Consider the following 22,926-nt stretch of genomic DNA (forward strand, 5'->3'; position numbering starts at 1 on the left):
AGGCAGGTTTCAGAAATACACTAGTTTACAGGTAGACAGGATGGGAAATGGAGGAATCCCATGTCTGATAAAGGAGGAAGCAAGGTTGTCCTTGCTTGTGAGGCATAGTAGGGTTTTAGGAGTTTTAGGGGAATTACCTGGGAAGTGTGGGAGAGATGGTTGACCATGGACTAGGACAGGGTGGTCTAACTGTTGAAGATCCTATTCTGCAGAGACAAACAGTGGGCAACAGCACCAGGACTTAAGTTATGATTTTCCAAGGCATGCTCAGCAGTCCAGGCAAGATACAAAGAAAGCAGCTCATGATCTAGGCTCCAAGCGATGCCCAGGTCCAAATGATTAGGTAGAACTGAAGGGAAGCAGAAGGATGGAGGGTGTTGAGTGCATTTTATGAGGGTGGTTTGGGATGGGTGGGGGAGGAAGGCATGGCCAGGAAAAGACGATGGGGGAAATCAGAGTGTGAAGGGATTTGAAATAGGGTATGAGACTGAAAAGCACCAGAGGTGTGGTCAAACAAGAGGACATGGAGCAGTTCTGGGTATGGCCAGAACAGTCAAAGTTAGTTTAGGGGAAAGTAAGTCATTGAGGAGATCAAGATATCGTGAGGCAGCTTGGATTTTTGTTTGGTCCTCTGTGGACACTTGACCAAGAATCATGGTAGCAAGGTGGCATCCTCTGCCCCCCTGCTGGAGGTTGCCCAGGCAGTGGTAACTCCAGGAAGGCTGGGCCCAGAGGCACAGGCATTACTCCCCAGAGGAAAAGATGGAGAGGGGGAGGAGTAGCAGGAGGAGGACACTGAACAGGATTGGGTCAAATGCATGGGAGGATAGGACTAGTAAACGAGCTTACATTTTAGGCCATGGTCAAAGACAAGAAGAAGATGGACAGTTTGCCAGCCTCAGTGTTCCAGTTAGAACTTTAGTGTCAAGTTTTTCCTCCATCTCAGTGGATTCTGAATCATGGTGCCCTGCCTAGAGCATCCAGAGTGGTGATATTTATTACATGTAGTAGCTTCAAGCCCATTCATTCAAAAAAGTCTAACTGAACACCACTGTGTGAGGCTCTGGGCATTACATGTATTCTCTTCAAGCCGATATATTTATAGGTGATATATTTATAGCTCAGAGAGTGATATATGTATATATATATATAGGTGATATATTTATAGCTCAAAGAATGACATGCTTGGGGAAACTAAAAGAGCCTTCCTTCAGTGACCACATCCTCCTAGGCGTTCAGTGTAGGGGTTCAAAGGGCCAGTGATCATGCTGATACTGTGCAAAATATCGTGTACATGTGCATTTCCCAGGGCCGAGGGTATATACTTTACATCCTCTTCTCAAAGGGCTATATAACCTGAAAAATGGCCAACTGCATCTAGTCTAAAATCCTGATTTTACAGGCACTGAGGAGGTGTGAAGATATGCTGAAGTCCTAATCCCTAGTACCTCAGACTATGACCCCTTTGGAAATAGGTTGTTGCAGATATAATTAGTCAAGATGAGTCATATTGGAGTAGGACAGGCACCCTAATGCAATACAACTAGTGTCCTTACATAAAGGAGCATATCTGGGCACAGACGTGCATGGAGGGAAGCTGATGTGAAGACGCACAGGGAGAATAATGCCATATGAAGATGGAGGGACAGATTGGAGTGAGGAACACCAAGGTTTTTTAGCTGTCACCACATGCGAGGAGAAAGCGGAGAACAAGTCCTCTCTCTGAGCCTGTGAAGGAACGAGCCAGCACTGGAAGTGGGAAGTGACGAGGATTCTTCCCTGCAGGTCTGAGAGAGAGAGCATGGCCCTGTCAGCACCTGGATTTCAGACTTGTATCCTCCACAACAGTTGGACAATAAATGTCCCTGGTTTTAAACTGTCCAGTTTTTAGGCGCTAGGTTACAGCAGCTCTAGCAAACTAATACAGTGCCCTTGGCAGTTAAGTGATTTAAAACGGTCACAGTTGGTCTGTGGAGCTGGGTCCTTGTGTCCTATTCCCGTCCCCACTTTGTTCTTGTTCTGCCCCTTTCACTGCCCTTGACATCTCACACTTAATTTTTTTTTTAATTTTTTTTTTTTATAAACATATATTTTTATCCCCAGGGGTACAGGTCTGTGAATCACCAGGTTTACACACTTCACAGCACTCACCAAATCACATACCCTCCCCAATGTCCATAATCCCACCCCCTTCTCCCAAACCCCCTCCCCCCAGCAGCCCTCAGTTTGTTTTGTGAGATTAAGAGTCACTTATGGTTTGTCTCCCTCCCAATCCCATCTTGTTTCATTTATTCTTCTTCTACCCACTTAAGCCTCCATGTTGCATCACCACTTCCTCATATCAGGGAGATCATATGATAGTTGTCTTTCTCTGCTTGACTTATTTCGCTAAGCATGATACGCTCTAGTTCCATCCATGTTGTTGCAAATGGCAAGATTTCATTTCTTTTGATGGCTGCATAGTATTCCATTGTGTATATATACCACATCTTCTTGATCCATTCATCTGTTGATGGACATCTAGGTTCTTTCCATAGTTTGGCTATTGTGGACATTGCTGCTATAAACATTCGGGTGCATGTGTCCCTTTGGATCACTACATTTGTATCTTTAGGGTAAATACCCAATAGTGCAATTGCTGGGTCATAGGGCAGTTCTATTTTCAACATTTTGAGGAACCTCCATGCTGTTTTCCAGAGTGGCTGCACCAGCTTGCATTCCCACCAACAGTGTAGGAGGGTTCCCCTTTCTCTGCACTTAATTTTTAACAAAAGTACCCTTATCGTGTTCTTTCTGTACCTGGAACAAAGCTTTCATTCACTTTAAAAGTAATCCAGTTAGTCAGGCAAGTACAGTATTCAACCACTTAATAGATTTCGTATATACATCTTCACGAAGCTTCAGAGTTTGAACCCAGCTGCCATATTTGGATGTTAGGAAGCCGGATCGAGGCCATAGGGCTAGTGGCAGGCAGGCTGGTTCTCATATTACCTTTTCTGTTCCTCAAGCCCTACCTTGATTTTTAGTAAAAAGTAAAATTGCACATTGGGAAAAATGATATGAACATTATACATATTTTAAAATTTAACCATTGAAGTAATGGTCAAATGGCTATTCTTTGAATGAAACTTTTGCTTTACTAAAATTACATAGGATCCATTTCGAAATAGAATTATTCCCAAACATTTTAATCAAACCATAACAAGTTTATTGTCTTACGTGTTATAAGAAGTGGTTTTTGATTCTTTGCTGGATTGTATGGATGAAGCTTATATACTCTAATAAAGGTTAGGAGATAAGGAAGTCTACTCATGAACCATTACTCCTATAATAGTTTATTAATAGCCATACTCTCATCACAGTATTGTTTTTACGGCCTTATTCCGAACTGTAATAAAGTCATTCATGTGGTTCTCTCTTTCCCCTGGCACTACTTACCTAAATTGTACTTCTATTTTCAGGGCTAGGACAAGGCAGCTTTTTCCCAAACCTTCCCCAACTATTCTAGCCCACATCGATTTCTTACTTTTGTATTCCTAGAAGATTTTAATCAATACAATGCAGTATAGCATTTAATTATACTCTGTCTTACGCTGTTCCTTATTGCACGTTAGTCCTACCTTCTAAAACAGATTGTTAGCTCTTCGGAACCAGAACCACATGTATTACAGTTCTTCCCTAAACCTCAAAGCATCTGGTGCTCTTTATGTGCTCAGTTTTTGGGGTGGTCTCAGATGGAAGGGTAGCCTAAAGGCCTGGACTGGGGAGGTGGCATGGATATGTGGGCAGTAACTGCTGAGAAGAAAGGTGCCAAGAAGCTTTTAGAATAAGAACTCAAAAGAGTAGTTTTTTGGTTTTTTTTTTTTTAAAGATTTTATTTATTTATTTGACGGAGAGAGATCACAAGTAGGTAGAGAGGCAGGCAGAGAGAGAGAGGAGGAGGAAACAGGCTCCCTGCTGAGCAGAGAGCCCGATGCGGGACTCGATCCCAGGACCCTGAGATCATGACCTGAGCCGAAGGCAGCGGCTTAACCCACTGAGCCACCCAGGCGCCCTTGTTTTTTTTTTTTTAAATACACTTTTTGACATGGCTTATTTGAAGCAAGCATTGTCTACTTTTTAGCATCAGATTTTTCACATCTCTTTTTCTATTGATTTAATTTTTTTTGATGAGTGCCTAAGAAAAACATTTACCTGATTTACAATCACTAAAACAATATAGTCAACTTCATTTAACAGTAGATCTTCCTAATTAGAAAGTATCTCTTACTGATTTCTTCCCCTTTAGTTTTCTCTCCTTTTCCCCATGAGGGTGACAAACCGTGAGAGACTCTGGACCCAGGGAAACAAACTGAGGGTTTCTGTGGGTGGGGGGTAGGAATTGTGGTAACAGAATGATGGGTTTTAAGTAGGGCACATGTTTGTGGTGAGCACTGGGTGTCATGTGCAACTAACGAATCATCAAACGTTACATCAAAAACTAATGATATACTATATGTTGGCTTGCTGAACATAATAAAAAAGATTAAAAATTTAAAAAAAAGAAAGTATCTTTTAAATGTTTATGGTATCTTTTAACATACACTCTCTCTGAACACTTGGTAAGTGGAAAACTTTTCTTCTTGGCCCTTCTGCCCACTTCTTACCTTGTGTTTTCAGCCAGCATGAACATGTCACAACCCTGTCATTTTCCTGGGTTTTCTCCAGGGTCGTCTTTAGCCATCTCTTGGCCTGGCTTTGTGTGGAAGTTGTATCTTCTTCATGGCTTACAAACATCGTTCCTTTTCATTTTGCTTTAGATCTCTGCTTAAACTCCTCAGCCTATACCTGTCTCTCTGCCAGTGTTTCCATCTGTCCTACCCCAGAATTTCTATTTCTCTATTTTCTCATTAAGAGCATGTTCAACATTATACTGATGTCAAAATGCAGTTTATTTCAACTACAAATCGAATTTATTTGTCTTTCCTGGAAAAGCTTTACCCAACCTCAGGGACTAAGAAACAAAGGCTCATAGTAGTGTATTACAGAGTTTTTATCAAAGCACAATTTGGTGGTCTTGTTTATAAAGGAGTATTTAAGCACTTCCTGACTGCCAGCTCTCTTCCTTCCCAGACATTAAATGTTGCCACTCATTTTCTGACCATCGCAGATATGGATATTAATATAATCCTTTAATTACAAATGCCATTTATATTTATATTTTAATTTAAAAATCTTTTAAAATTTCACTAAGTTAGGCTGATACATCATAGTAGTGCTTTTTTTTGTGGTTAGATTTTTAAAAACATAGGCCTTTCTTTTTAAAGAAGTTTTAGGTTTGCAGCAAAGTGGAATTGAAAGTACAGAATTCCCAGGTACCCCTACCACCACATACACACAGCCTACACCACTATCAACTTCCCTCACTACAGTAGTACATTTGTTATAATTGAGCCTACAGTGACACATCATTATCACTTAAAGTCCCTAGTTTACAATATAATTTGTACCTTCTATGGATTTGGGCAAAACGTATAGCAACATCTATCCTTCATTATAGTAAGATCTGTGTAGTTTCCCTGCTGTAAAAATGTTCTCTGCTCTGCCTGTTCATCCCCGTAACCCATGACAACCACTGATTTTTTTATTGTCTTTATAATTTTACCTTTTCCAGAATACAATATAGTTGGAATCATACAGTATGTAGCCTTTTTAGATTAGCTTATTTCACTTAGTAATATGCATTTAAGTTTCCTCCATGTCTTTTCATGGCTTGATGGCCCATTTCTTCTTAGCACCGAATAATATTCCATTGTCTGGATGTACCACAGTTTATTTACCCACTCATCTACTAAAGGACATCTTAGTTTCTTCCAACTTTTGGCAACTATGAATAAGGCCACTGCAAATATCACTGTGCAAGTTTTTGTGTGGACATAAGTTTTCATTTCATATGCATAAATACCAGGGAGCATGATTGCTGGAAAATATGGTAAATTTGAGGAGCTCAGTACAATAGATGGATTCAGGAACTCCAGGATACCATCTGTGGGCAAAAGCCAGCAACATTACGTGCATCACTGGAATCTTACTCAGAAATATTCAAGATTCCATGTCCACTATCTGTCAGAACACAATGTGAAGAGTCCTGCAAGTTGACTACAGTCATTCTCTCTGATGAGTAGAGAAAAGGTGATGATAATCTTGGTCTCCCTGACTACTGACTTCCCCAGCTTTCTTACCCAGGTCTCACCCTCTCTCCTTTTTAACTTTTTCCTCGGCTTTCCCCACTCAGTTACTCCCTCACCTCACCTAGATTCTTCTTCCCTGTCAGTTCACCTGCCCAGAGCTGAGTAGAAATGTTATTGAAGAAGTGATTAAGGATATCATATATGATGTGTTATATTGAGCTCCTGCATTTACCCCTGTTGCTCCTGAAACCCCATTAAATAGCATAAACACACAGGACACAGAGAATTAGGAAGGAGATTACAGAGTTTTTTGGAAGTAGGAAAGCAGATGGGTGAGTGATAACTGACTTAGCAGATCCAAGAAAGCTAAATACAAAATTGATAATGGAGAAAGCCAAGAAATAACCTATAAAATGCCTAAAAGCATAGAAATTGGCAGTGCTAGGTATCACATGGAAATTGGTAGGGGGAGGGAAAAAGTTAAGACTGAAAAACAAGAACTGGTCGAAAGTGTATTTAAGAAGCTGTTACATACTCAGGTTTCCAGCCTTACTCGGATCTCTGACCAGTACGTCAAGGATTTATCCTAGAGGTGGTAAAATGGATGTCTGGACTAGGGACCTGGGGAGTTTCAGTGAACATGGAGCCCACCAGTGTTCTTTTACCATCTTTAGTATTCCCAAACACTAGAACTAGACTGCTCCCCTCTAGAAGAAATTTGGGAGATTCTTCTCTGGGGGAACCCAGTGAGCCCAAGAGAAAAGGCCTAAAAATGGAGGCTCAGGGATTACCCAAGAATGACCATATAGACCCTAGAGTTAACAGACCCACTCATCGATGCACACAAAGCTTCAAGTTACCTTTGGACTCGCCCATTCTTGGACATGAGCAGATCACCAAAAAATTACCAAACATTTGAGAGAAGCATCAAAATGAAAGCAGGGATCTCAATAAGCAACCAGGAGAAAAAACAACTGTGAGGAGAAAAAACACACGGAGGAGGAAATGTCTCAGAGAGCTAGGAAAGACATAAGTCAAAGGAAAAAGTGTTAGCACGTGGGGGGCTCATTTGGTTGAGGGTCTGCCTTCAGCTCAGATCATGATCTTCAGGTCCTGGGATCAACCCTGTGTCTGGACGCCCTGCTGAGCAGGGAATCCGCTTCTCCCTTTTGTATCCCACCCCTGTCGCAGCTCCTGCAAGCTTGCTCACTTGCTCCCTCTCTCTTTCAAATAAATAAATAAAATCTTAGAAAAAGAAAAAATGTAATTGAAAATTAAAATATGATGCAAGTAAGATGATTGGAATATAAAATTGAAAAAATATCCCAAGAAGCAGCACATAAAACAGAGTTAGAAAATAAGAAAGAAAATTAAAGGACCAGACCAGGAGATCCAACATCTAGATAATGAGATTTCTTTTAATAGAGAGAAAGAGAGTAGAAAGAAATCACAAACACAGAATAAACAAAAAACAGAAGGGAGAAAATCATCAGTGAAGCAATTAAAGAGAAATTTCCAATTGAACAGAAAAACATGAGTTTCTAAATTGAAAGGGTCCATTATATATGAAAATACATGCAAATTAAGGTGCATTACTATGAATTTAGATGGGGGCGGGGAGAAGAGAAATAGGTCACGTAGAAGAATGGGAGTCACGTAGAAGAATGGGAGTTAGAATGGTTTGAGACTTTTTAACTGGAAGCCAAAATACTCTGGAACAGAGCTGCTGATTTTCTGAGGGAAACATATTTCCAGCCTGGAATTCCATACCTAGCCTAACCATTAATTGTCAAATAAATCTTTCAAACAGAGAAGTTTTCAATAAATTCATGTCCTGTGTATAAAGCTTTTAGAGGATGTGTTCCATCAGAACAAGGGTGTAAAAGCACGAAAGAAGGAGGTAGGTACTCTAGGAAATAAGGATACAACACGTGCAAGAGGTAAAGGGCATCTCTGGGAGGAGGGAACAGGCCAGAGAGCTCATGAGAAATTGAGAAATGTCCTCAAAAAAATGAAAGAGGGGGGAGAGAGGGAGGGAGAAAAAGAAATGGCTAAAACGACCTAAAATTTTTTTTTGAAGTTTCGAAAATATATGTATTTAACTGGGAGAGTATATAAGGCTAAAATCCTATTAAATACAATACAAGACACGGCAAATGAAAAATATGGCAGTTATAAACTCCAAGAAAGAAAGGAGGCTGTGGAAAAAGGAGGAGTAGTCATCATATACTGTGTAAGATAACATTTGCCTCGTTATAAAAATGGAAACTCTAAAAGTTGACTTACCAGAATTATGGTGTAACGCATCAAGGGAGGGAGACCAGGAGCACATGTGTGGCTGTAGAGGTTGGCAGAGGGTTGGCTGTCAGTACTCAAGGTGAGTTAAAGCTTCTTCTTCTGGACTGGGAAGTCAGTAGACAACATTTAAGCTCAGAGTCAGTAACATTAGCATGTTTTTTTTCCACAATATGGGAGGTAAATTTTTTTTTAATCAGCTAAAAGAAAGCAAGTGCCGCTGGCGATTGGGAAATGGGGGAGTGGGAAACAGCAAGTGCTATTTTCATTACCAGCCTTCTAGAATGATTGGATTTTTTAAAACTATGTACATGTATAACTTTCATAAAAATCAGAACTATGTTTTAAACTTCCACAGAGAAATAATGAAAAGTTGCTATATTCTTTAAGTAGCCTTATTATGTAAATTTGTTAACATTTTTATTGATAATTTCTTATTGTCTGCTTTTGCTTTTCTGTTTCTCTCTCATATGCACACATATCTCAAATTTAATTGCATATAAAGGCCTATCCATTTTTCCAGCAATTCTGCCCACTTTACCCGTCAACCCCTTGCTTACTTTAACTATCCATCTTCCCCTCTCTGTGGTATCACCAGAATTTCAGCTGGCCCCCTGCATCCTGTCCCTCTTCCTCCCTCCCCCTGGTCACCCTGTGCTGGTATTAATCTTCCTAACACCAAACCGGATCACATTACGTAGTCTTCTAGCAGAAGTAGCAGCTACAGAGTGAAATCCAAACTCCATCCCCTCTGGATAAGCAGGACCCCCACCTGCTTCCATGTCTCCATTTCTCCTCAGCACTCCTGCCACAGGAGCCACGCAGCATCCTGCCTCCGTTTACTTCCACTTGTTGCCTGATGCTCACTGACCTTGCAGCTTCCCACTCGAGCAGTTGTCACAGCCCACTGGATGCTCCACTGTTCCAGCTCTGTCCTGGGTTGCAGTTAGTCTGATCCTGCTCTTCCACTGCAGTATGAAGAGAAAGCGGAGAGTGGGTCTTTCTTCTTGTCATAGCAGTACATGGCTCAAAATAGGTATTTAATACATGCCTGTTAGCCGAGCGAATACAAGAAAGAGATATTGTCAGTACTTCTTAAATATCTTCTGTACCTCAACCCTGTCTACTGACAGGTCTGTATTTCAGAGTCAAGAATTAAAAATAACTAAGCAGTGAAATACAACACACGCATGTGTCTGTATTCATATTGACAAACAGTTAAAAACCTGACCTATGGTTTTCACTTGGTTAAAAATAACCAAATTGGTTAGAACTTGATTTAAAAATAAGAGGCAAAAACTATGAGTCATATTATTTATTATTATTATTTAATGTTACTATTTCTTTCCTAAATTTTAATACATGCTAAATTTTTTAGATTTCATTTCTGTAACATTTTATAATTTGGAGATAGAACTTGGGCCCCGATTCTAGATCTATCCTTAGAGTTACTACATTAATGGTAATAACTTGCATTAGAAGACTTAAAGGTTTTTGCTCTATATCCTCTCACTAGTTCCCTTAATGGGTAACAAGGCAGAGATGATGACAGAACGTAAGCCTGTATAGGTAGCTGATTTGTTTCAAGCTTAATCCTAGTCCCGTTGGCTCTCTGGAGCTAATGTGCAGTTATGCTGACTTCACTAGTACAATGTTCTTTGTCCTGTGCTCACACCCTACCAACTAGCAGTCCTCCACTTGGATGCTTGCTTGCTTACTACCTTTCCATTGACAACACTGTATTTTTTAAAAATACAAATTCTTGAGATCTTTTATGTTGTTTGACCTGATTAAAATAAATTCTGTTTAAAGTGTATTAAGCTTGTAAAGCTTTAAGAAGAGCACTTCTTAAAGGTTTTTTCCTAGGGTTGCCTGGCTGGTTCAGTCAGTAGAGCATGCAACTCTTGATCTCAGGGTTGTGAGATTGAACCACTCGTTAAGTGTACTGATTATGGAAAATCTTTCAAAAGCTTTCCTTAAGTTTTTTTTTTTTTTTTCTAGAAAAAAAGATTGAGCTCTGCAGAACTTGAGATTATTCTCTTTCCAAAATTGAATTTAAATTTCTCATATTTCTGCACAAAACCCACTAGAGAAATAAGGACCCTCCCATTTTTTAAAAAGATTTTTTATTTATTTGACAGACAGAGATCACAAGTAGGCAGAGAGGCAAGCAGAGAGAGGAAGGGAAGCAGGCTTCCTGCTGAGCAGAGAGCCCGACTCGGGGCTCGATCTCAGTACCCTGGGATCATGACCTGAGCTGAAGGCAGAGGCTTTAACCCACTGAGCCATCCAGGTGCCCCAGGACCATCCCATTATTTATGGAAGAGTGTGCATTCGTGTTAGGTTTTGAGAGTGGATATTGCTCTAATTGAAGGCGCTTAGAGAGACAGTTGTCACGGTGGCAACCATGTCTTCTGCATGCCAGGTACCTTGCAAGACACTTACCTACATGTCAGCTTTGTTTTCAGTGGAGAGGGAAAATAAATAATGTTAAGGCCTTAAAGTTTTCTTTTTTGTTGTTGTTAGCTAACTATCTTTAATTTTGACTCATGCTTATCTGTTTTCTCTGCCATTTAAGAGCTAAGTACAAGAATTCATGCCTATTTCTAAATAATTTATTTTACCTGGCTTATATATGGAGGGCTTTTCTCAGTGTAGCTTAGAGGCTTCTCTATGGCTCACATATAGTTGGCATTCAGAAGCCATCTGCACCGTGTCTGAACTGGCCTCCTTTGCATAGAATTTTCTGGTAGGAATACAAGAAAGCATAGGATACGGTGGTCAAGAGTGAGGCTTTCAGCTACGCAGAACTTTGTTTAGCCCTCTCTGCCTTTCAGGAGCTCAGTGGCCTCAGATGTGTAGTTCATTCTCTCCGTAATGCCATCTCCTTGTCTGAAATGTGGGGTTGATGATAATACCTACTTTAGTGGGGATTAGAAGGACTCATGGTGTGTTTATGTAATATATAGCAAGTTTCCAGGCCCATTCTAGATGCTTGATAAGTGATAGCTATTACTGTTCTTAATTTTAGAGAAATTTTTTAAAAAGAATTCTACATTTAGTTTTGTGTTCTTTGGTTAGCTGTTCCTGGTTCATTTTGTTACCTTGGGGAAAGTAAGTATATATAAATACAAAATTAAATAACTTGAATGAAGTGTTCTACTTGCAAGTGTTAACAGTTGTAGGTACAGTAAACTTTGAATCACCCGTGAGTTATTTAACCGTATTGCTCTAAGCTTTCTCAAAACAATAGCATCCTCTATCTTTACTGATTACATTATGTTTTTGTTTATTATGACTGGAGAAACTGTTTAAACCAGCTCCCTTAGACAACTCCAGAACAGTAATGTGCCATTTAAAAGTAGAGACAAAAGAGGCCGGCTCCGCTTTGGGCGGCGAGAGTGCCAGTCAGCAAGAATTAAGCGAGATGGGAAGCACACTCCCTTGCATCAGGTCTGCCTTTACAGAAACCCTGCAGCTAGAGTAAGCATCATTATGGTTTTATCAGTGGAGGAAAGAAAGCCCATGAAGCTCAGCACCTTGCTTAAGTTCACACACATAATGAGTGCCTAGCCAGCATTCTAATCTAGATCTGATCAAGATTCTCACCTAGATCTTCTGACCCCAGAGCCAGTATATTTTCCACCTGCCACTCACCTTTGTCTTCCATTTCTCTGAGAACACGCTCTTCAAAGTGTGTAGCTTCAGTACTTTGTCTCTAAAGCATATACATGCTTGATTTCAAATATAGGGAAATACCAAAACTTGGCCTTTTTATAATCTTCACTTTGTTTCCTGTGTTACTGCCCTGCTCTGATGGAGTCAATGTTAGGGAAGGAACAGCACTGCACATGAGCTTTTCACGTTCAGCAAAACTATGCTGCAAAGATCAAAAGTAAATTCTTACTCTGTCAGATCCCCACTATTTTGTTTATAAAACACCTTGTGTTATTCTCCCTCCTACTCTAAATTGGGCACAATTATTCAAAAGGGACTTAATACTTAGCATATGTAATTGCAAATTAAGTGTTCTCAAAGTACAAGTTTTCCTTAATAAATTAGAGATAGTATTATCTGAAAACGGGACTATAGCAGAGGTAAAACTGTATCTTTTAGGTTTTCAGCTGGGTTTCTTTTTTCTTCTTCTTTTTTAATTATTTTATTAACATATAATGTATTATTTGCCCCAGGGGTACAGGTCTGTGAATCATCAGGCTTACACACTTCACAGCACTCACCATAGCACATACCCTCCCCAGTGTCCATCCCCCAGCCACCTTTTCCCAATCCCCCTCCCCCCAGCAACCCTCAGTTTGTTTTGTAAGATTAAGAGTCTTTCTCTTAAGGTTTGTCTCCCTCCCCATCCCATCTGGTTTCACTTTTTCCCTTCCCTACCCCCCACAACCCCCTACCTTGTCTCTCAAATTCCTCCTATCAGAGGGATCATATGATAATTGTCTTTCTCTGATTGACTTATTTTGCTCAGCATAATACCCTCGAGTTCCATCCACATCACTGCAAGTGGCAAGATTTCATTTCTTTTGATGGCTGCATAGTATTCCATTGTTTATATATACCATTTCTTCTTTATCCATTCATCTGTTGATGGACATCTAAGTTCTTTCCATAGTTTGGCTATTGTGGACATTGCTACTATAAACATTCAGGTGCACGTGCTTCTTCGTTTCACTACATTTGTATCTAGGGTAAATACCCAGTAGTATGATTGCTGGGTCGTAGGGTAGCTCTATTTTCAACTTTATTTTTTTTTTAAGATTTTATTTATTTATTTGACAGACAGAGATTCACAAGCAAGCAGAGAGGCAGGCAGAGAGAGAGAGAGAGAGGAGGAAGCAGGCTCACCGCTAAGCAGAGTCTCCGATGCAGGGCTCGATCCCAGGACCCTGGGATCATGACCTGAGCCGAAGGCAGAGGCTTTAACCCACTGAGCCATCCAGGCACCCCTATTTTTAACTTTTTGAGGAACCTTCATGCTGTTTTCCAGAATAGCTGCACCAGCTTGCATTCCCACCAACAGTGTAGGAGAGTTCCCCTTTCTTTGCATCCTCGCCAACATCTGTTGTTTCCCAACTTGTTAATTTTAGACATTCTGACTGGTGTGAGGTGGTATCTCATTGTGGTTTTGATTTGTATTTCCCTGATGCCGAGTGATGTGGAGCACTTTTTCATTTGTCTGTTGGCCACCTGGATGTCTTCTTTGCAGAAATGTCTGTTCACATATTCTGCCCATTTCTTGATTGGATTATATGTTCTTTGGGTGTTGAGTTTGATAAGTTCTTTAGAGATTTTGAATACTAGCCCTTTATCTGATGTGTCATTTGCAAATATCTTCTCCCATTCTGTCGGTTGTCTTTTGGTTTTGTTGACTGTTTCCTTTGCTGTGCAAAAGCTTTTGCTTTTGGTGAAGTCCCAATAATTCATTTTTGCCCTTGCTTCCCTTGCCTTTTGTGATGTTTATAGGAAGAAACATCTTCTAGGTTTCTTTCAATTAAAAAAAAAAAGTTAATTAGAAACACAGAAGTTTATTAACATATGTATGTTTTATTATTATTATATGATTATATATTCTGTTATTTAATAAATATATATTATAGTTATATAGTTAACATATGTTGACATATATATATATATATATATAAGTGTATGCCTCATTTGTATATGGTAGAAACTTAGGAAAATGACCAGCTGTCAAAGATATGGTTTTAGAACTCAGGATTAAATACCACCTTAATAAAGAAAGGTGGAGAGGATTTTTAGGAAAGACGAATGGGCCCTTAGAAGAATAGATGAGAGGTATGAATCTGTGACAAAGTTTGTCTTGGGGGAATTTATTACAACTGACTTCCTTCTGGAGGATTTATCTTTAGACAGATAAGGGGAGTTCAGAGAAAAGTCTCACTGTGCATTTGCTGTTTTTCAAGTGCCTCCAGCTCAAAACAATCAATATACCCAAGTGGCATACTTTAGGGTGGCATGTCCTGTACTCCTGGAGCAGGATTTCGCTTCAGGAATTTGCATGCTAATCTTCTCTGTCATTCCAGTTTTAGTGTATATGCTGCCAAAGCGAGTACCCCATAGCAGTATTTCAGGCGGCATGTTCTGCTACCCTTCAGAGCTCAGATTCATTTGCCATTATATCCCGAGTACCTAGTATGCCTAGCACTGTCTCTGTGTGTGCGGGATATAGAAGATGCTCAGGAAATGTTCATTAATGTTCGGTGACTGGATGGATGAAAGGAAGGAATGTTAGCGCCTTCATTCATTCTGCAAGTGGAGTATTAACATATTATTTGGCTTCCCTTACATATTTTATAGCTTCCGACAGCTTCAAAAGTTCTGTCTAGTTGTAAGAACAGGCTTATTGCCCTTGTCCCTCCAAATAAATACCTGTCTATATCGGGCTCTCCTAGAGACTGGGTTATGCTGACTTTCCAAGCTCCTCAAAACTACTATGTGAGAGTAATAATACTAATTGACTCTTCTAGATTGCAGTGACTCTTTGCATCATTGTGTTCTCTGATTTTTAAAACAATTGCTTTTTCAAAACAAAGCCATGTATTAGAGCTTGGACCCTGTAGCTAAGCTTCAAAATTTCAAATCTTGCTCCACTACCAAACCACTATATGATTTGGGCAAATGACTTAACCTTTCCAAGTGTTAGTTTTCTCACCTGTAAGACAGGGATAATAATTTTACCCTTATAACACGATTGTCATAAAAATTAAATGAGATAATATAGGGAAAGCTCTTGAATAGGGCCTAGTCTCGGTAAGTCTTTAGGGATTGATTGTCATCTTAGTGGTATTAGTAGCAATAACCCCTTCTCTTTCTACATTTACCCTTCGGCACTTTAGTTTTCTTCAGAGTAAGGACTGTGTTTTGTTTATCTCTGCATCCCCTCTAAACATAGCACCTGTCATCAATTAGGTACTCAACAAGTAGCTATTGGATTGAATAAATTCAGCAGGTCACTTTTTTTTTTAGATCAGGAAGTTGTTTTCCACATGACCGAACTGAAGCTCAGAGAGGTTACCCATAACAGGTTTTGATCAGCATCTGTCCACTGGCTGAACAGATTATGTCCTCTGATCTTACGGCAACCTTAGAAAAGGTTCAGATGGTGTCCCAGGATTCAGACCCACATCTTGGAATCCAGAACCGTTTGCTTCTCTTACAAAATATACAGGAATTCTTCCCGGGCCAGTTACTAGTATATAAACATCATAATATTTGGGAAAGTAGGAGTTGGAAAATGAATTGATTATCTAAGTTTTATTTGTTAACTCTTAAAGAAAACCCTACATGGAAACATTATACCATTCTCAGTATACTAGCTTTTCAAATTCTAGAGGAGAAAGGACAACAGGTAACTGAATGTGAATATGACAAAATGAAGGAATAAGAAGAGAAGAGTCTGAACAGATATAGAAAAGGTAGGATAAGTGAGTGCTTTACAAATGAAAGCAGATGTATGAAATTACAAGCTGTCAGATCAACAACGGAAATGAAGATGATAAAGTGGTTCCTTACATAGATTATAATTATTCATTTTGCCCAGTCCTGTCTCCTTCCCCCATAATGTTCATGAGAAGGGGGAGGGGTAGGAAGCTGTTGCAAAAAATGGTGCTTCCAACAAAAGAAAGGAAAAAAAAAGTCTAATAATCAAGGGTATTTTTGATCACAAACAGTTGTTAATGTTGTGATTTGTGTTGTTTCTATAGAATCAGATTTCCTATGGAATATTTTTCAGTTGCTTGTTCTGATTAATGAAAAGGATTCGGTTGCAACAACACGAAGTTGTAACTGTAAAGTTTCTTCACAATCAGTGCTGTGGAGGCAGTCAGTGTGGCTTACAAAACAAGCATCGTTAATGGGCCCGACTGTGACAGCAGTGGCAGATGGATTGCCAAGAAATGAAGTAGTTTACATAGACCTGCCTGAAAAGATGTGTTTAATAATTGCACCCATAATTAGGTTGATTTGGGAAAAAAATTAAATGACAGTCTAAGGAATACAGTTAGGCTTATCTATGAAGATTTTGACATTTTTCCTCCAAGAAATGCTGCATAGATACTCTTCCCTAAATTTCTCATTACCTTTAGAAAAAAATAATTGGAAGAAATTATATTTTTTAACTTTGAATTATGTAATATTTATATATAAAAGAATAAATGTAACATATGTAACTTAGGAAGCATAATAATTAGGGTAAATATTATTTTATGAGAATTTTAAACTGGTTCTTTCCCATTCATAAGATTTTTGTTACTAATTTCTAAGTAGCAAAACTAGAGACATTTAAACACAGGCATATAAATGGCAATAAATATGCATGCTTCTAAGAGTTTATTTATATTGCAAACATACACATCTCTATATCAGAGGCTCTTCTTCCAACACCCCCTGAGGATAAGTGCTAGATATTAGATTGCAGTTAACAGTAAGTGTGCTGCTTCAAAGGCCATTTGGTAAAGATCCCTTCTCCCTATTTCCTTTTATCAAATTAATTGAGTTATTGGTTTACTTTCTTTGAATCTAAGTTGTTATTTTTTTACTCTCAAGTAATGCAAACATCTTAAACAGTATTGCTTCTGAATTCCTTTTTTTTTTCCCCCTCTTATTTAGTGATCTCTAGTAACTACCAGACCTGTCTTGGCCTTCTGATGCATTACCCACTAATTGGGGATGTACATTCATTGATTCTTAAGGCTCTGTTTCTTCGAGATCCAAAGGTAAGCTTTCCAAAGAGAATATGCAAAATTTTAAGTTGGGTGAAAAATTGGTTTCTTGGCATGAATGGGGAATTTGTATGATGACCAATGAATTGCCTAATAACAGAATTTGCCTGCCTAGAGCCTTAGGCAAAACTCATATACCTCATTGGCTAGCAACTTAGCAGGTAACTTAAGTGGACATTGCCATGAGAACCTGCAACACACATCTCTTGTCCCTCAGAAGGTCGTTCTGCCCTCCTCCTTCCTCATAACTCAAGGAAGTAGTTCAGCAACTGCTTCTCCTTATAGCCATACTTAATCATCATTGGTACCCCTCACAGCAAGAGCCTCAGAGGCCATGTGAGGAGCAAGACAGTAAAGCTTTAAAAAAGACTGGTTCTGTGAAAGTTTTAGACATAACGAAATACTCAAATCATTTCATATTAGGAATATGTATTTTTTATTTTGTGGGTGAAGAGTTACCTAATAAAGATTTAAACAGACTTTAATGCTAATTTCTCTATTTGAACTTAAAGCAAGCCACCAAAATTTTCTTTACACTTCAGAGAAGAAGTGTGCTCTTTTACAACTAATGTTATATTTCTTGAAAATAAGAACATTTAATGATCTAAAAAAATCTGTGAATCCTTGATGCTTTTGAGCCAAACAAAAATATTGGATGAAGTATAAGAGAGAGAGCTTCAAACACAAGTATGAGAATGCCAGGCATTGGGTGGTAATCCCAGCCTTTGGCTCTTTGGCAGAATTCCCAACAATCATGTTGGCAGTTGTCAAACTGTCTTTGAGTCAGTCTGTCTCTGGATCCATTGCCAAAGCTCTGTCTGATCGACTTGGGCCTCCAAGTTTAACGTAAATTTTAATTCGAAAGGATTTCTCCTTTCCCTCGACTATTGACTTCAACATTTCAGCATGACCTTTATTTATTCTTTGATAGATTTAAAAGATTTTATTTCCTTGTGCTTATACCATTTTCTACAAACATACACAATTTTATATCATTTCTCCCACACAAGATTTCATTGAGTATCAGAGATATAATCCGTAATTTCTCTGATACATAAGGTAATTTTTTTTTCTGGTAAAACTTAGGAGTCTGATTATAAAATCAAAAATCCCATATTTTTATGTATGTACTTTTATTAAAAAATAACCACAACTATGAAATATCTATAAAAGAAATAAAGAATTTGACTACTTGTCAATGAGGTATATGAGTTTTGGTCTATAAACTTAAGGTAAATTCTGTCAGCTCAGTGTTAGGAATTCTTAGAATCATACAGAGTGGGGAAAAAAATTGTTAAAATAACTATCTGAATTCTGTACTTGCATGATTTCTTTGGCTTTGCTGAAGGGAGAAGTGAATATGTTATCTAAACCTATTGATCTTGGTAATTTTTCCCTGGCTAAATATGGTTGATCTTGCTATGAATCATCCACTCACCTAGAGGCAGGTTTCTATATAATAAATCTGTCAGTGTTATTAGTGGAATCTGTGATTTTAATAGAGCACTTTTTATCTCAATAAGGTAGTGTGCATGATAGAATTATAATAAACCCAAGTCTATAAGCATTAAAAAATATATTCTCTAAGGATTAAGAGAAAAAATAATAGCATAATAGCCTAAGTATCTTAAAAAAAAAAAAAAAGAAAAGTATTCTCCACTTTCACATTTAGGGTCTAATTAAGTAAAAACATAATCAAGATAATGGTCCAAAATATAGGACCTAAACTGATATGTCTGAGATAGAAGAGATTGATCAGGCAGAGGAGGGAGTCATGTTTAAAAGGCTGTTGAGAACAAGTTTATAGAATGATGATATCTATAGGAAAAATAAAGAAAGATGTATATTTTTTTAAGGGGCTTTCAAATGGTTAACCCAGCAGGATGATAGATTTAGTTAAGGAGCAAGAAGACTGAATTAGGACTCAGGACACTGGATCAAATCTTGACTTTGCTAAAAACCATCCTTGTGATTTGGGGAAACTCATGCTTGCTGTATCTTGGTCTTCTCTTTTGGGGTTGAATTAAATTGTATCTAATGACCCGCCCAACCAGAGCTCCTTTGTCCACAAAGAACTGACTTACAGTGATCTAATAAGATCCAGTCCAGTGCTACGGAAAGCAGACACACAGCAGAAGTTTATATATAGCATAGAAATCCACAAGTGGACAGAGTTTTCAATGCAGTAATGTCATTATAAATTCCTATAGCAGGCCATTTACACTGAGGGGGAAGAAAAAGAGGGAAAAATGGTGCTAGTACCCCGTCCGTATCCTCTAAAAATCCAAACATCAGCACGCTTAATTTTTTTCCTATTTATTATTAACAATGAAACACTTAAAATACTTGAATAATTCCCAATTCAAGGAGATCAGAGTAAGTATATAAACACACTGAGTCTCTGTGAAGTGAACTAGTAGAAGGATGAGATTTGAGGCATGAAAGTACATTTTCGCATAGCCCAGTTCCTTGTGACAGTAGTGTTGAGTGCTGCTGACAGACTCAATAAAATAAAAATAAACAAGGAACTCTGCGCCCTCCAAGTTCATTGCCAGCTTCAGAAAAGCACTTTGTCCTACCGCTTTCCATAAATCCCAGTGGAGATTTCTCAGTTGAGAACAGACTCTGCAACTAGAGCATGAGACACTGAGCTTTAATTGTTTTATATCAGATGTAGGGTTTACTGCAAAAGGATTTCTTATTTGAACAGAGTGAAATAATGGGGCTGTAAACTGTAATAAGAAGATCATCCTCCTTCATAGCCTCTAAGCACTTTGATGTGCTTACTTCGGTCCTTATAACAAGCTGGGAGTTAGACAAAGGAGGTTCTCTTTTTTCACTCTTTTTCAGTGTAGACAGGGTAAGGTTATGTGGCTTTCCCAAGGCCAAAAACTCGTAAGCTTCCAAGCTCGCTTCCATGACCCTTGTATGTATCCATCTCCTCCTGAGATTCCTAGCATATCTTCTGCCTCCTTCAGGGAGCCATTCCCAGGCTCAGATAGGGCATGTTTTCCTTCTGAGTCCCACTAAGGACCTTGTATTTTAGCTGTTTTCTTATTTCTTTGCATCCATTATTCCATATGATCCTGCTAATTTTTTAGTGTTTAGCTTTGTGTTCTGCAGTAGATGGTATTAAGAAAATAATGGTAGAATTGAATTCTGACACAGTTGCTAAGCCTCTCCCAGTATACCGTATGGACTCTAATCTAAGTGGATCTCACTTATTTAGCGTATTTCTGGAACTCGTACCCACATCCCATGGAAGGCATTGCCAGTTGTGTATATGTCAGCTGCCATTTTTATCAAGATGGTGAATGAACCCCACAACTTGAACTTAAAGGGCATCTAGTTCCTTAATTTGCTTTGTGTCAGAATTGTTTGAAATCCTGTCATCACCTTCAAGTATTATGGAACAAAAAGACAAAGAATCTAGTTAATATTACCCTACTGTGACTGTCAGAATTTCAGAACTGGGTTCTAATCCAGCTTCTGCTTCTGTAGTTGAACAAACTAAGGATCTAAGTGAAGTTAGAGACTTCTTTAATACAGCTTGTCAGTGGCAGAGCCAGCAATTGAGCCCAGGTCTTCCAACCACCTGTCCACACAGGAACTATAGCTTTTAAAACTAGTAGACTCCTGTTTACTAGTATGTGTCATTAAAAATTATTCAATTTATAATAGACATTTAATTTATATCTGTAATAAATAAAACCACTATGTATATAAGTAGACCTAGAACTATTCGAAATTTTCTTAAATCTATGCTATGTAAAGACACCAAATGTCAGATATCTGTTTGTAGCATCCTATATATTCTGATCACCATAAATACAGTTTCTATACTTCGTTCCTCAGACCATGGTCCTAATTTTCATTTTCTTGTCTTTATCATATTAGAACCACTGAGCAGATTTCCAAAAACAATCCACTAAATGAAGTAGAGGGATAGAAGGAGGACAGTCTGAAAAATATGAAGTGATTAAAAAACATTGTTCTAACTAGTTGTTCAAATTCAAAAAAAAATTTTAAAACCCAATTAGAAACAAAAGTCATAGAAAATGTGAACATATTGTGTTCCTTAAATAACCAGATGTTCTCTCCTTCCTGAAGGCAGTAAGGGCTAGGAATAAAAGGTTTAAAACTATTGTTTTAAGTTAACTGTGAATTTTGCAAATCTGTTTTTACCCTTTAGCAAATAAAATTCTAATACGGAAACATAAGCAAAGTAATTTTCATTTTTCGGTGCTCTCTTATTTGTGTTGTGTGTTGAAGTGTTAACCTTATCACAAAGACTTATTACAAATGAAATACAGTTCATGGATTAACATTTTAGATTATGCAGTAAGAATTTGACAGCTACTGTTTGTTTTGAAGACTAGAATATTCTCCAAAAAATATTTCTAGTAAGTTTGCAAGCAACCCTTTAAGCAGTGATGGCTATTGTTTATGGAAGAAAATTGCTAGAAATAAGACAATTTAATTTCATAGTCATTCTTGTACACAAAAACACGATAAAAAATATAGTGTACAGTGTTCTTATGCTTGGCCAATTCTATTTTGGCTTTTATTTGGAGTTATATTAAATTTTGCCTTTTTAAATTATAAAAAGTCTAAATATTCAGATTTCAGATTTTATGCAGGTAATAGATTTTTACCCTTTTAATCCCCAAAAACCCACTGTAGGTGTTACTTTTTAAAAATATCAAATGGCTTTGGTAAAATTTCATCTATCAGAATTGAAAAATGGTGAATGGATCCAAACCTACTACCAGTCAAGTGACAGTGATGGAAAATGTGCGTCACAGTAATAGTATTGTAATTTTTTCCTCTGAGTAGTAAAGAAACTAAAAACCACATATACTAACTCTTTGAGGAGGATGCACAGTATCCATTTATTTACTTTTCATGATGTTCCCATTTAGATTTTCCAGTAATAGTTTTTAGTCAGATTTTCTCTTGTAGAAAGAATGCTACTTCTGTTTTCTTCATCTATTTTTATTCCCTAAAAAGTGGGAGCATTTCTCTGAAAATTGTCATTCTTTGAGAATCATTCGTTTTTGTTTTCTCTTTTAATGAACCCCCAAATATTTTTTCTTTGTATCTGAGCTGTGTAACTACATGCCATTCTTTTTTTTTTTTTAATCTTTAGATTACAGACAATTGAATGTTTATTATTAGGTATTAGTGATTAATCAGGTGTAGACGTTTTTCACATAGATCAGCACTGAAAAAACCTTAAGTTTTACTTCTGAAGTAATTGGTGCCTATCAAAAATCTGTAAGGAAGTAATCTGAAAATTTTTACTAAACCAATATTTGAAATTTGTTCTTATTGTAGACATTTTATAAAGTAGAGTTGTGTTTCTCAAAACCTGCTAAGGCTTCTTAGGGTCCTCAAATAATTTTGAATTTTTTTTATAAAAATATTCTGAATCTATTAATTTATTCAACAAATCAGTCTTTACTGTGTACTATCTAGAATTCAGTAGGCATTGTTTAGAACCCAGTGAGATCTAAACAATATGTGTGTATGTGTGTGTATATATGTATATATATTTATATATATGTGTGTGTGTATATATGGCCTTTATCATAAATACACAAGTTAAGTACTCAATTTATCATGTGTTATAAAGGATACAAATAGGGCATCATTAAAATAATAAGAGGAGGAAGAATCTGGGCTGAGTGAAAACCTAATTT

The 22,926-nt window shown here is 37.9% G+C and overlaps 1 protein-coding gene across 8 annotated transcripts in view; it reads left to right on the forward strand.

Moving 5' to 3' along the window:
- TBC1D5 (TBC1 domain family member 5) overlaps positions 1-22,926 on the forward strand; it is a 564,199-nt gene that overhangs the window by 421,891 nt on the left and 119,382 nt on the right. For all 8 annotated transcript variants that reach the window (XM_059162522.1, XM_059162530.1, XM_059162525.1 and 5 more), the window contains one exon: positions 17,112-17,218. In XM_059162522.1, the coding sequence (XP_059018505.1) occupies positions 17,112-17,218 (107 nt within the window). The remainder of the gene's footprint in view (positions 1-17,111; positions 17,219-22,926) is intronic.

This window comes from Mustela lutreola, chromosome 2, assembly GCF_030435805.1.
Source record: "Mustela lutreola isolate mMusLut2 chromosome 2, mMusLut2.pri, whole genome shotgun sequence".
NCBI classification, from domain to species: domain Eukaryota; kingdom Metazoa; phylum Chordata; class Mammalia; order Carnivora; family Mustelidae; genus Mustela; species Mustela lutreola.